Genomic DNA, 16,300 nt, shown 5'->3' with positions numbered 1-16,300 from the left:
AAGAACTTTCAAAACTGCCTAAATTTGGGTATTATTTGCATTATTGGAAGATTATTTTCCCAGTTAAAGGATATAAAAAGCAAACTTCCTTTTTCATTGTATAAAATAAGATTCAATTTACCAGAATTTAATTCATATCAAAATTATAAAATAAATATTTATATTTTATCAAGTGCAATACAAACATCAATTAGCTTTACTTTACCTAAGGGAGTTTGTGGTTGAGTCAGTGTGGGGCATTTGTTAATAAATTATCTAAAGGACTTCTGTACACAGCAGCTAGACCTACTATGATATATGAGCATAGATACTTAAGAGTATTTTACAGTGATGACAAATATATCATTAGGTGTGCAATATACTGATAAAGTTACTAATTTCCCAGTTTCTCAGCTTATTCACCACCGAAACCAAGGTAATATTTGAATCTCCTCAAAGAATGGTTTTGAGGCCTAAGTATTAACATGCAAAGCCCTTTACCTAGTATATACAGCTCATGGTACACACTCAATTATTAATATAAATAATAAACCTTAGATTACAAAATTAATTCCAGATCTGGATATATGAAAAGAAACATCTTCAAAGAACACTTATTACATACAGACTATATTTTCTCAGGGGATAATGATTATCTTTAAATAACTCAATTATCCCAAAAGGCACTCATATGAAATTGATTAAGAAATGAAGAAGTTTTTGAAAGGTTTTAGATGTGTGACATGTAATAACAACAATTATAGCAATAAAAATACTTCAACCAAATACACCGCTTCTTCTTTTACTCTCCTTTAGTCTATTCTTCACACATGTTATAACAGAAATACGATCATGCCATTACTCCACTCAAATGCTCATTTCTCACAGAATAAAAGCCGGAGTCCTTAATGTGGCCCCTATAAGCCCCTATACCATCTGTCCCCATCACCTCACTTCATCTCTTAACACTCTCCACTCCTGGTGGCTCTCCTGCAGCCACCCTCATCTCTTCCTTGTTCCACAAACGTGCTATATACAGTCCTTTCTTAGGGCCTTTGCTTTTGTTGCTTGAAATATGTCTTCAGACAGCCCTATGGATAACAGCACCCTTATTTCTGTCCAATCTTTCACCAAATGTTACCTCCTCAGCGAGTCAACCCTGGCTGCCCTACATCATTTTCAATGTCTATTTCCTCATCCCCACTAAATTTCTTATCTCCCTTTCCTTATTGAATTTTTCTCTGTAGAAATTCTCACAATCTAACATCATACATGTTTTACGTATTTATTTATTGTCTATCCCCCCCTCTACAATGTAAGCCCATGAGGTGACAGATTTTTATATCTGTTTGGTTCATCACAGTATGCCCATGGCCTAGAATAGCACCTGGCATGTACTGTCTGGATCAATAAATATGTGTGAATCAAAGAAATACAACACATACAAAACGATAGTGAAGAAGTTACAGAGACATGTGAGGCAATCTAACTTAGAAATGAATACTAGGAGGTTCTCACACTCACACAAATATTGAAATATAATATTTAATCAAAAATAATAAGATGAAGTTCATAGAGAATAAATTTCAAATCAGCCTCCAATGCCATAATCCCTCAAGTGAAATCTAATATACCTCTATCACTAGAGAAATACTGAATACAATAATGAGAATTTAAGTTTACTTTCTTTATCTAAAAATATATCTTGTTTTTATTTTAAAACTAGTTTTCTGCCATTAACAGAGTAATCATGATGGACTAATACAGTGCTACAAGCAGAGGTACTTCCTTTGTAGGCCTAAATAAGAAAGTTATGACTAGCAATTATTTTTTTTAAAGCAATCACTCAGAGAGCAGTGAAGTTTGCAGAACCCTAAGGCAATGCAAAACTGATTAACTCACTTTCTTGAAGATGAAGATAAAGTAAGGGCTCTAAAAATGATGCTAAGAATATATGCTGATAAAGCTCATCTGAAGAGCCTAAAAGGTCAAGAATAGTACATTTACTAAAACTGTCAAGGACCATTTTCTAGAAAAACTCAAAATTCCCAATATTACAGTTGACCTCATAGATTTCTAAAAATTTCTTGTAGTCAGATGACCAGAGACTGGTCTCAGCTACAGATGGATCTTTAAAATATCTCCAAATGGCTTTAACAATAATATGATAAAGAGAATCAAGACTTTTAAAGGAGAAACTTCTCATATGAATTAAGGTTGCTACTAATGATCTCATGTCAATTCTAAAAAAACAAAGCAATAAAAAAATGATAGTGTAGAATAAATTTTTAAAAGATCATTTTGTTAATTGTCATTTGCATTACTCTTAAAATACGATGTAATATATGATTAAATAAACATGTATGAGTAGAAAATATGGTATGACTCAACTGCAAAATAAAAATTATATGGATACATATGATTAGAATGTATAAAAATGGAAGAAAGTACACTGAACTGATAAGGAGGTGTTATCACGGTGTATATATCTCATGATATCTATTTCTGAATTTTTACTGAGAGTATGTATTACTTTTGTTTTGAAAACATTTACTACATCTAGAATTTATTTCTGAGTTATCACTGTGCTATTTAAGAATCAATCATGCAGACAGATGAAAAACACATGAAAACACAATTAGATTTTGTTGCTACACATATATCTAGAGGACTGTTATTAAACAAAGAAGTCAGACAAAGAAGAACAGGCACATAAAATGAGAATGGGATTCAATGAATGTATAATTTGCAATAATGTGCCTGAGAAGATCTCCTGAAAAAAATCTAAATGCATAGTTCAGGACAAGCAGGCTTAAGAAAAAAAGAAGAAAAACTGAAGAAGGAAAATCATTTCTTAAAGGAGAGGAGATGAATGCACTGAACAAAAAAAATGGCTGAAACATTTGTTTTTTGAAAAACACCTAAAAATGAAATTTAAAATATCAGTTACAGCTATCTCAAACAAAAATGACACACTGAACAATTAGAAATAACTAACTGAACCAGTACATGGGAAAGATTCTAGGAAAGACTGGAGAATAATATTAATAAGGTTTTGGTATAGGTTTTCTTAGTCAACTTTGAAAATCATTCTTCAGATGTTAGCTCAAATGCAAATTCCTTAGGTTCCCCTGTTATAAGCTCTCATAGTACTGTGTATCTTTCCTTTCCAGCTTTTAATACTGTTCACAAGTATATATTTAATGTAGAATTTATAAATAACTAACCGCCACAAGACTATAAGCACCACCATTATATAACTGGGCCTTAAACAAAGTATTCACTTAATTAGTATTTCCTGGAAAATAATATTCATAAGGTTTTTGGATAGTTTTGTTATATTAAGAAGTAAGTCTCTTAAGTTTCAATTCTGTGTGAGAAGTAAGGAAAATGTACTTTATAATGGTTTCATTTTTAATACATGAGCTCCCCAACTTAACAGTAATTACAACCTCCAACTTTGGTTTATTGGTAAGAAAGAGCTATCTTAAACCCTAATTGTGTGAGAGGAATGAAAGAACATGGTTTTCTCAGTATTACATCTCTGGAGTGTACAGAGCAGTCACTCATTTATTACTTCCTTAATGAATGAATGAATAAAAGATGATACTACGCTATTACATCAAATATTTTTCCCTCAAGTTTTATTTTAAGATATTTTATGCTGTTACTATTAATCCATCACCATATGTTTATCTGGATTTCATTGTTCAATCAACTACCCTTAATCCTACATCTTTAATATTTCTCTGTTCACAAATTCTACTAACGTCTCACTTACTAGATTTTAAGCTCACTGGGAAGTGCCATACATTCTTTGGTTTCATCTCCTCATGTTGTACAATATGGTACTTTGAAAAAAAAAATAGGTGTTTTGCAAAGAAGTGTTAGACTCATAAATTAGAGAAGTGTATTTTCCTATTAATAATAGCATAAAAGTTCTTTCTATAATACTTTTTGTATATATTCTGTATATATACATTAGAATACTTATATATATTTTTCTTATATACAAAAGCAAGGATTTGATTAAATATTTATTTATCAAGTGGAATGAAGCTATTTGGATCTCTATGAAAATCTGTCAGATTTCATAGGTGTACCTGTCCAGGGTATACACTGACAATCACTGAACATGGCTCTTGAATTGCAAATTGGATCCCTGGATCTGGGCACTGAGGGCAGATATTACTTCAACCCCGTCCTGGACAAAGGCTGTGGCAGCCATTGTTTCAACCCCCCCTGTACAGGGGTGAAGACACTGGAGATTTAAAGATGCAGGGCCTCCTCTGGGCTGCAGGGGCAGTTAACTGAAGGGCTGTATTTGTGGGGCAGGCCAGGAAAGCTCAGTTTGGGGAGCCATTGGAGAAGCTTTGAGTGTCATCCTGATCCCCTCCAGAAGGGACTTTGGAGCCAGTCTTCGTGGGCCCTATTTTGTCTGGGAAAGACTGAACTGGGAAACTCCACCCCAGGGTGGCCCCCTTCCCAGAATTTGCACTGCATACAAAAGCACACTGAGAACAAAAGGAATGTAAAAACCTATAAAGGCAGACAGTCTGACACAAAGGCCTGATAGTTTTAGATACTGGGGAGAGGGAGGTTTGCACCCTGGGAAACAAAGAGGACAACCAAACTCCTGTAAACAGGGTAAATCCAAAACAACTAAGAAGCAAATGCCTGGGATAAGACAGAGGCCCAGTAAGACAGTGAAAACCCTGCACACTGCATTTGCCTTGGGAAGATCATCCTGATAGGAATACTGAAGCTCAAGAAAATATCTGTCTTATCACCAGTTGGTTACACAAACACCTCACAGATGCTCCAGGAAGTAAATCCTAGAGTAAATATTTTAAAATATTAAAATGTGCAGAGTACATTTTAATATTTTAAAATAGATGAACAAAGAAACAGGAAATGGTGGCCCATCCAAAGGAAGAGGTTAAAAATACAGGAAATACCAACAAAGAAGATGGGAATGTGGATGTACCAAACAGAGCCTTTAAAAAAATTATCTTAAAAATAATGCTTAACGACCCTCCCTCCCTCAGCAGAGGTCCTGAAGGAGCACGGCAGGGAGGGGGGAGCCACTCGGAAATCCCAGGGAACCTGCACCAGTGCCAGGGACTTTTGGGTCAGTGGCAGAGAACAGCCTTGGATCTCTAGGAACACCTGGGAGGTTTGATTATTGAAGCTGCCCTTCATCCCTGACAGCTCGGACGCACGCCCCTCATTCGGGGCGGACAGCACCGACAACGCGCCCAAATTAAGCGCACCAGTTGGACCACGCTGGAGTTGGATCCCCACGCACTGCGGAGACAAAGTTGGGGAGAGCTGACTTGGCGGGGGGACGGTTGGCTCACAGATGCCATCTGCTGGTTAGAGAAGGTGTGCGCCACCAAGCTGCAATTCTGACAAATTAAAGATCGAGTGGGGCAGATGCCAAGAGGCCAAAAACAACAGAGAGTCTTGGAGCATGTGGTAAGACCAGATGATATGGAGAGCCTGGGCCCAGATCAAAGATCAAAAGATCAAAAGATCAGAGGACACACGGTGCTTGGCGCAATTAATCAAGGAGCTATAGCCAGGCAGCGAGGGCATGGTGCAGGATTTGGGGGACGTGGGGAGGAGCATGGCACAGGATATAAGGGACATGGGGAGGACCCTGGAAGAGCATAAAGAGGGTATTGCGAGAGTAAATAAAGGAATAGAAGATCTTATGGAAATTGGAGAGACTGTGGGCCAAACTGAAAGGACTCTGGATACTCATGCTACAAGATTAGAGGAAGCTGAATGACAACTCAGCCTCCTTGAGGACCACAGAAAAGAAAATGAAAGAACAAAAGAAAAAATGGGGAAAAATATCAAAGAGATTGAAATGGATCTCAAGGATATGATAGATAGAATAAAATGTCCAAATTTAAGAGTCATTAGTGTCCCAGAAGGGGAAGAGAAGGGTAAAGGTCTAGAAAGAGCATTCAAAGAAATTGTTGGGGAAAACTTCCCAAACCTTATACACAATATAAATACACAAAGCATAAATGCCCAGCAAACTCCAAATAGAATAAATCCAAATAAACCCACTCCAAGACATATTCTGATCAGATTGTCAAATGCTGAAGAGAGGGAGCAAGTTCTGAAAGCAGCAAGAGAAAAGCAATTCACCACATACAAAGGAAACAACATGGGACTAAGTAGTGACTGCTCAGCGGCCACCGTGGAGGGGAGAGGGCAGTGGCGTGACACATTTAAAACTCTGAGAGAGAAGAATTTCCAACCAAAAATACTTTATCCAGCAGGGCTCTCCTTCAAATTTGAGGGAGAGCTTAAATTTTTGACAGACAAACAAATGCTGAGAGATTTTGCTAGTGAAAGACCTGCCCTACTTCAGATACTAAAGGGAGCCCTACTGACAGAGAAACAAAGAAAGGAGAGAGAGATATAGAGAATTTTAACAGACATATGTAGAATATTACATCCCAGGTCACCAGGACACACACATTCTTCTCTAGTGATCACGGATCTTTCTCCAGAATGGACCATATGCTAGGACATAAAAACGAGCCTCAATAAAATTAAAAAAAAAAAAAATGAATTTGTTCAAAGCACATTCTTTGACCACAATGGAATACAAATAGAAGCCAATAACCATCAGAGACTTGGAGAATTCACAAATACCTGGAGGATAAAAATGAGGGAGAAATGAAAACATTCACAGATAATCAAAAGCTGAGGGACTTCATCACCAGTAATCAGTCCTATAAGAAATGCTAAAGGGAGTTGAGCAGGCTGAAAGGAAGGGACACTAAACAATTGACTGAAACTACATGAGAAATAAAGATTTCCAATAAAGATCACATGGTAAATATAAATACCAATACTACCATATTTTTTACTTATAACTCTACTATTTACTTCCTACAGGATCTAAAATACATAAACTGTAATGATAAATCAGTGGTTTTGGACTCAATGTAAAATATGTAATTTTTGACAAGAACTACATAAAGGTGGGGGAATGATGGAGTATAGGAACATAGTTTATGTGTCATATTGAAGTTAAGTTGGTATCAAAGAAAAACAAGATTGTTATAGATTTAAGATGTTAAATTTAAACCCCGCAGTAAACACAAAGAAAGTATCAGAGAATATGACCATAGAGATGAAAAGTAGAGTAGGGGTTATGAGAAGTGGGGGAAGGGGCAATGGGGAGTTAAGAAATGAGAGTAGGGTTTCATTTGGGGTGAAGGGAAACTTCTAGAAATGGATGGTGGGAAGGTGACAGCATTGCAACATTCTAAATGTGATTAATCCCAATAATGGAATGGTAGGGAAGGGGTGGAATGTGAAGATTTAGGCTATATATATGTTTCCACAATTGAAAAAAACAAACAAACAAAAAAGACAGTCTAAATAGATGACAATTAAATGCCAACGATGATCCTGGATGGGATCTGAGGATGGAGGAGAGGAGGCTCAAAGGGACACAGATGGGACACACACACACAAAAAAAAAGGAAATATAGAATGTAAGCTTTATATCAATGTTGAATTTCTTAAACTTCTTAACTGCACTTAATGAGATTGCATAAAAGAATGTTCTTGTCCATGGGAAAGCTATATGTGAATTACATTGTTTGTTCAAGGATATGGGCAGCTTGCTCTCGTATGTTCAGAGGACAGAGCAATAGTTGATGGATGATAGATAGGGAGGGAGGGAGGGAGGGAGAGAGGGAGGGAAAGAAAGAAACGGTGGTGTGACGGTGTTAAAGGTGGTGGATCGGGGTATTGGGGGAGGGGGGTTGGGGTATGATAGAGTTCTGTGTATGGGGTTTGTACTGTTTTTGCAACTGTTCCTGTAATACTGAATTTATTTCAAAATAAAATTTATTAAATTAAAAAAAATAATGCTTAAAGAGATGAAGCAAAGTACAGAGAAAGAAATACAGGATAGCAGGAAAACAATGAATGAACAACATGCGAGTCAGTAAAGAGACAGAAATTTTAAAAAGGAACCAAAAAGAACTACTGGAGTTGAAGACCACAATAAATGAAATGAAAAATGCCCAGGAGGGTTTCAAGAGTAGCAGGAGATGGCAGAAGAAAGAACCAGTTAACTTGAAGACAAGACACGCGAAATGAGTCAGACTGAGGAACAGAAAGAAAAAGGAAATGTTAAAAGCAAAAATACCCTAAGAGAACTATGGGACACCACCAAGTGCACCAATATACATGTTTTTGGAGGCCCAGAAGGAGAAGAAAGAGAAAAGGAGCAGAAGGAATAGTCAAAGACATAATGACAGAGAATTTCCCAAACTAAGCAAAAGACGTGAATATGCACATCCAAGAAGCACAGAGAACACCAAACAGGATAAGCATGAAGAAAAATATACCCTGACGTCATACATTGATTACACTATCAAATGCAAAAGACAAGAAGAGAGTTCTGAAAGCTGGAAGAGAAAAGCAAAATGTTATGTACAAGGGAATCCCAATTAGATTGAGTACTGATTTCTCATCAGAAACCTGGAGGCAAGAAGGCAATGGGTTGAAATAGTTAAAGTGCTGAAGGAAAACAACTGCCAGCCCACAGTGAATACCCACATAATTGTGAAAGACTTAAAGCTTTCCCTGTAGGATGAGGAACAAGACAAGGATGCCCACTGTCACTCTGTTCTTGTACTGAAAGTTCTTGCCAGAGCAATTAGGCAAGAAAAAGAAATAAAAGGCATCCAGACTGGAAAAGAAGAAGTAAAACTTTCCCTATCCTGCAGATGATATGGTCCCATAAACAGAAAAGCCCCAAAAATCTCCAATGAAGCTCTCAGAACTAATAAATAAATTCAGCAAAGTAGTGGAACACAAGATCAACATCCAAATGTAAGAAGTGTTTCTATATACAAGCAATGAACAACAGGAAGAAGTCAAGAAAAAAAATTCCATCACAATAGAAACTAAAAGAATTAAATATCTAGGAATAAATCTAACCAAGGATATAAAGGAGTTATACACAGAGAACTACAAAACATTGCTAAAAGAAATTACAGAAGACCTAAATAAATGGAAGGATATTCCATGCTCATGGACTGGAAAACCAAATACTGTTAAGATGGCAATACAACAGCAATTTATAGATTCAATACAATCCCAATCAAAATTCCAACAACCTTTTCTGCAGAAATGGAAAATGCAATCATTGAATTCATATGGAAGGGTAAGGGGCATTGAATAGCTAAAGTCATCTCTAAAAAGGATGAAGTTGGAGGACTCACAGTCCCCATCTTAGAACTTATTACAAAGCAACAGTAATCCAAACAGCCTGGTACTGGCGCAAGGACAGGCATACAGACCAAAGGAATAGAACTGCGAGCTGAGCAACCAACCCTTACATTATGGCCTACTGATTTTTGACAAGGGGGCAAAGACTACTCAATTGGGAAAGAACAGTCTGTTCAACAAATGGTGCTGGGAAAACTGGATCTCTATTTACAAACAAACAAACAAACAAAAAATGAGGACCCCTACATCACACCACATACAAAATCAACTCAAAATGGATTAAGGACCTAATAAAAGAATTAGAACTATCAAACTCCTAGAAGAAAATACAGGGAAGCATCTATAGGACCTTGTGTTAGGCAATACTTTCTTGAACTTTACACCCAAAGCACAAGCAACAAAAGAAATAACAAACGGGACCTCATCAAAATCAAAAACTTTTGTTCCTCAAAGGACTTTATCGTGAAAGTAAAATGACAGCCTACACAATGGTAGAAAATATTTGGAGACCACGAATCCAATAAAGGATTAATATCCAGTATACACAAAGAAATCCTTCAACTTAACACCAAAAAGACAGACAACTCAATTAAAAAATGGGGAAAAAACATCTCTCCACAGAAAATAAACTAATGGCCAGAGAGCACATGAAAAGATGCTCAAAGTCATTAGCCATCATGGAAATGCAAATCAAAACCACAATGATACATTATTTCATATCCAATTAGAATGGCTATTTAAAAAAAAAAAAAAAAAACATCAACAACATAAAATAACAAGTGTTGGAAAGGATGCGGAGAAATAGGAATACTCATTCATTTCTGGTGCAAAGTAACAGTGCAGCCACTGTGGAGGCCATTTTGGTGGTTCCTCAGGAAGCTGTGTATAGAAGTACCATACAAACAAAGCTGAGACTGAAACCCCAGTGTACTGACTCCAAGTCCAATGCTCTTTTCATTGACCCACTATCTGCTATTTTTTCCCTTCCTAAACTACCATGTTAATTTATCTCTTCCTCTCATAGGACATCTGTCACTCCATTTATGTACAAATTTTATAATCTACTACTGGACTATAAACATCTTAACTGGAATATAATAAGCAATCGTTAAATATCTGTTAATGAATTGCCTTGCCTATTGTCCTTTCTAGGCAACAGGTATTTTAGGAAGAAAATAGGATAATTTTAGCTCATGGAAGATTTACCTATATAAAATGAAAAAGAATTAAAAACTCCCCAACCAGTTGCTATCACCTTAAACTCTTGTTTTCAACTGCCCAAAGAGCTAACATTATATGGTAAAAGTTGATTAGAATAAAAATTAGGCAGTAAAAAACCTGAGGCATTTATGGAAATAGAAGCACTCTCAACTTTCACAGAGATCTTTGCAAAATTTCAACAGAAGAAAGCTGAATAAAACCTTCAAATGTGAACCTGTACCCATGTCTTATTTTTAGCACATATGATGTTGTACATTTTAGCCACTTAAAAAAAATACTAATTTAAATTCCTACACTTACCTTTTAAACTAGAAGTGGTAATGAGGGAAGTATTTTGGTCTTCTTTAATACATGAGATATTTTTAAAACAGTAGTTTTAAGAGTTTAGAAAATAGAAGGAAACAATCTCCTAAATTGTATTTAGTTAGTTTATAAGATACCTAAGGGTGTTCCTTCTACAATTCTCATAACATTTTACAAATATCGCCATCATGGTCACAAATTGTTATAGGGTAGGGTTACCTACATCCAAAACTTAAAGGCAAATGCAAATCACAAAAGAGTTTGCCAAGGAAATAAAGAATGACATGCTATTAGAAACAGCAGGTTGGATGTATGAAAGTGGGCAAATATGATTATCAAGTTGGCATCTGAACACTATGCAAAGTTAATTAGTTTGAAAATTATAATATATATTTAATGGCCTTAATCCAAACACATCTAAATGACGTCGATGCACAGATAGTTATACTAAATATTCATCACTCTATTACAATTAAAGCACAGTGCAAAAAATATATATATAAAACTAAACTGGAAACGTACATCAGCAAATTGTATGATAAAGTGTCTCCTTTGTCCATCAGAATATACAGAAAGGACATATTCACCAGGTTTCCCATGACTCTCTCGCACCAAGAAGTCTCCTTGTTGTTTTAACAGATCTTGAGCTTCTATTCTGGGAATTGCACCATGGTACCAGTCCTGTTCTGCCAGAGGCTTCTCACTTAAGGAGATCACATCACAGAACTTGAAGAAATATTGAAGAAAAAAAAAAAAATTAGAGAAAACAGTGATATTTTTGTGGTAAAATTCATGACAATTATAAACACTTCTTACATATATTCTTCCCTTACATTGACCAATTAAAAGTTACAAGATTAATCTAAAATTTTTATAAGTTTTTAAAGAAATTGTGTCTAGAGCACTAGTATCAAAGTTTAGCACAAATACATATCTTCAATAATTTGAGTTAGTTTTTTCTGTACATCATAGTTTTTTTTCTGTACATCATTTTGTAGGACACAAACATTAGCATTTAAAGTTAGCATTTATAATCTTATTCAGCATGTCATAAAATAATCCATATGTTAAAATTTATCAATTAGAGAAATTTGTCACAAAACAACTTTTACTTGAAATAAGACTTTTCTTTTTATGTATTTAACTCTCGATCACATGGGCTCTAAGTCTTTACTTGCTGCTTGCCCTCCATCCTTATCCTCACTCTCCTTACTTCCTTGACTGTTACCTCTGCCACATGGTTGGCCCTGCTGCTATACAGCAATAACAGATAAGGCCTTGGGAAAACAAGTATCATTGACAACCAGCAATGTGCAATTACAAACACACGGTAAAAGCAAGATGGAACTATAAGCCATAACACAGCAGGAAAAGAAAACGATGTTATTTTCGGAGGCCAAATGATAATGCTAATTAGCAGAGATAATTAAGAATTGACTATTTCCTCAAAATGTTTCTAACTGATGGTACATAGGATCATAAATTTTCTGGTATCAAATACAATTTTTTTTTCTTTTCACTCACCCACAGGAACTAAACTGCCCCCAAATGGTAAGAGTTACACTATGGGTAAAGTACAATAATTTGCACTAACTCTTAAGGTTCTCAATACATAAAAGCAATCTTATGCCTCATTAGAAACTAATGTTTAGCTGGGAAAATCTGGATTAATAATAAATGAAAGACTAAATATTCAACATATGAGATCTGTCAGGCTGAAATTATGAACTCTACACAGAGTCAAAGTATGATATCTTTGCAGTAAATAAAAACTTATTTTGAACATGGCCTTCATTGTTTTGTACCACTGAAGAACCCCTGAACTTAACCGGTGAAAGTTTTATTTTGTAGTATCCAAAACCCATTCTATGGTTTCAAAAAAGATTCTTAGAAAGTCCCAAGAGACACCTGAACAGAGTCCAACTTTGGATTTTAGTTGAAATTCAATGTAACTTCTTTGCAAAGAACTACTTGCTTGTATCACTGTCTCTCAAAAAGGTCCACAAAACATGACAAACAGGGAGGTCATGTGCTTGATTTCTTGTCCTAGCTAACCTATCCTCCCAAATTTGTGTTTCATGAGAGTGGCAGAATGTAGAGCCTGGAGAATTATTTAAGTCAAAGGAGCATCTGAAGTACAAGAGCTCACTAATACGCAATAATTTCATTTAAGGATTTAAATGTGATGAACATGTTTGGTAAAACAATAATCCTGAGAAGATATCTGGGTTTTTTGTTTTTGTTTTTTTTAATTTTTATAAATAAAAAAAAAAATGACTAGGAAGGAACTTAAATTGCTGATTCATAAGGATTACACTCCAATTCTTCAGGTTTATTAGTTTCCTTTGGGGAGGAAGATATGCTTAGAAATCTGGTATTTACCATTCCCTAGACAATACTGTTATGAAATGAAGGCTGAAATTACTGTGAATACGTGTGTGTACATACATGTGCACACAAACCACAGGGAAAGGTCACACACATCTTCTGCCTAAGTCTATCAGGTCTTTCAGGACTGCTCAGGGAGAGTGAAAGGCATGTTGTTATTAAGATGATTTCAATGAAATTTCTATATAATTTATCAAGCTTGATAGTAATTGGATGTGGGATATATCAGCAACAAAAATCAACATTCCAAGAGCTGTCATAAAATAATTCAGAAATGTAAGGAAGGTTTTTAGCTCAAGTATATGTTTCTAAACCTCAGGAGGGAAATGTTTTTCTTTTTTGGGAAGTTATCAAAGATTTTGCCAAAGATATAGGGAACAGAAGTCTACATTTTTAAAGCTATAATTAATACAATACAGTTAATAAGTTATGGTTAATAAGACAGACTTTCCTTACCAACTGGGGTAGCTGTTTATTTTCCCCAGGCATTATTCATAAGGAAAAGTCTCAACAAAAACATACTGGACTAAATGAAATAAAGAGCTTGGCTTAAATAAAAAGACACTAAGGAGGCAGTACTAGAAAATGAAAATATTTCTTTCTTGGGAAAAGAAAAAGACGCCACTTGTTCTCCTTACCCTAGTTCAGACAAATTCTCAAGTATGTAATGAAAATTTGTATGCCTTTATGTCAAACACTGAGAAGCAAGATAAGCTCCTTTTTGAGAGGCAAAACCAAAAGCCTGTTTTTAAAAAGTCAATGTGTGGATTCTCTTAAAATTAAGCACACAAATAAAGTTTTTTTAAAAAAAACTAGATTAAAACAGCACGAAAAATATACAAGAATATCTTGCATTAAGCTTAAACAAACTGAATAAAATTTCAAAACAAACATTAAGAACATATTCTGGAGAGATCTAAGATGGTGGCATAGAGAGGAGTGGAAGTTAAGTACTCCCCCTGGAACAACTGAAAAAAAAACAGAAACAACTAGTAAATAATCCAGAATAACTGCGGGGGGACAAACGTGACCGTCCACACATCATATGCCAACCTGAATTGGGGGGAATGCCTGAGATCACAGCATAAAATCTGTAAGTAAAAACTGCAGCTCCAAATCAGGGGACCCCTCCTCCCACAGCCTGAGCTGCAAAGCCTCCTGGTGCCAGAGAGATGCTTTCTCCCACCAAGCAAATATAGCTCAGCTGAACTCCAACTGGGGTTTTAATTAGTGACTGTGAACTGCTCACTATGAGGCACAAATCCCCAACAAGTAGACAGAGGCTTTGGGTGACGACTGACCTTGGGGAGCCGGAAGGTCGCCTCGGACTAGCTCTGAAGGGGACTGTCTGTCCTATTTCGGCTCAGTGGAGAAAGCCTCCACCATTTTCAGTTCCCAGTTCCCTGACTCAGACAAGGGTATAGCACAGGCAGAGAGAAACCATTGAAATGCTAATGACCCCCCCTAGGGGGTTTATCTTCTCTAAAAGGAAAGGGGTGGGGCCCAGCTCTACTACCTGCCTTTCATTCAGAACTTGGGGGAAAAAGAGACACATCTCCTTACACCAGTCAAGAATTATAGGCTAACAGGCGCCACCTGCTGGGCAGAAAAGCACAGTGACCGGAGGCATCAGAGGGTGTACCAATTTTCTAAGACACACCCTCAGGGAAACCGGATACTGAATATTTCTTCTTCTGGGGCCTTAGCCCATTCTGGTCTGGGGAGGCCTGATTGGGGTAACCAAGGAAACCATGCCTAGACAACAGAAAACTACAACCTATACCAAGAAAAATGAGGTTATGGCCCAGTCAGGGGAACAGACTTGCACTTCAACTGTGATGCAGGAATTGAAACAAGTAATAATAAGTCAATTAAAAAAGTTTAGGGAAGATATGGTGAAAGAGCTGAACCATGTAATGAAAACACAGGATGTACATAAGGTAGAAATTGAAACTTCAAAAAACCAACTGGCAGAATCTATGGAAATGAAAGGCACAACACAAGAGATGAGAGACACAATGGAAAAATACAACAGCAGATCTCAAGAGGCAGAAGAAAACACTCAGGAATGGGAAAACAAGGCACCTGAAAGCCTACACACAAAAGAACAGATAGAGAAAAGAATGGAAAAATACAAGCAACGTCTCTGGGAACTTAAAGACAAAATGAAAAGCAAGAATTTATGTGTCATTGGTGTCCCAGAAGAAGAAGAGAAGGGAAAAGGGGCAGAAACAATAATAGACGAAATAATCAATGAAAATTTCCCATCTCTTATGAAAGACATAAAATTACGGATCAAGAAGCGCAGCGTACTGCAAACAAAATAGATCTGAATAGGCCTACGCCAAGACACTTAATAATCAGATTATCAAACATCAAAGATAAAGAGAGAATCCTGAAAGCAGCAAGAGAGAAACGATCTATCACATACAAAAGAAGCTTGGTAAGACTATGTGTGGATTTCTCAACAGGAACCATGGAGGCAAGAAGGAAGTGGGATGATATATTTAAGATACTGAAAGAGAAAAACCACCAACAAAGAATCCTATATGCAAAACTATCCTTCAGATATGTGGGAAAGCTTAAAATATTCTCTGACAAACAGACAATGACAGTTTGTGAACAAGATAACTGCTCTACAAGAAACAGTAAAGGAAGCACTGCAAACAGAAAGGAAAAGACAGGAACACAATTTTGGGAGATAGTAGCACAACAATGTAAGTACACTGAACAAAGATGACTGTGAATATGGTTGAAAGAGGAAGGCTGGGATCATGTGGGACACCGGAACAAGAGACGAATGATAAAGACTGGGACTGTGTAACTCAGGGAACCTAGGGTGCTCAAAGATTGTAATAAAAGATACAAATATGTTTTTACATAAGGTATAACAAACGAATGTCAACATTGCAAGGCTTTAAAAATAGGGTGGGATTGGGGGGGGAAATACAATCAATGCAAACTAGAGGCTAGAATTAACAGAAACATTGTATTATGCTTCCTTTAACAAAAGCAATATACCAAACCTAAATGCATATGGGGGGGTGGGGAACAGGGGAAGGTTATGGGACTCCTGGCATTGGTAATGCTGACTCTTTATTCTACTTTAGGTTAATGCTATCTTTCCTTTTGT

The 16,300-nt window shown here is 36.4% G+C and overlaps 1 protein-coding gene across 11 annotated transcripts in view; it reads right to left on the bottom strand.

Moving 5' to 3' along the window:
• The window catches only part of FER (FER tyrosine kinase), a 615,744-nt gene that overhangs the window by 275,615 nt on the left and 323,829 nt on the right, over positions 1–16,300 (bottom strand). For 9 of the 11 annotated variants that reach the window (XM_037800959.1, XM_037800960.1, XM_037800957.1 and 6 more), the window contains one exon: positions 11,302–11,505. In XM_037800959.1, the coding sequence (XP_037656887.1) occupies positions 11,302–11,505 (204 nt within the window). Of the gene's footprint in view, positions 1–11,301; positions 11,506–16,300 lie in introns of those variants that run through there. The other 2 variants (XR_005211344.1, XM_037800968.1) reach the window with 2 other exon arrangements.

The sequence above is a fragment of the Choloepus didactylus genome, chromosome 13 (assembly GCF_015220235.1).
Source record: "Choloepus didactylus isolate mChoDid1 chromosome 13, mChoDid1.pri, whole genome shotgun sequence".
NCBI classification, from domain to species: Eukaryota; Metazoa; Chordata; class Mammalia; order Pilosa; family Megalonychidae; genus Choloepus; species Choloepus didactylus.
This window is presented reverse-complemented; position numbering and strand designations above follow the sequence as displayed.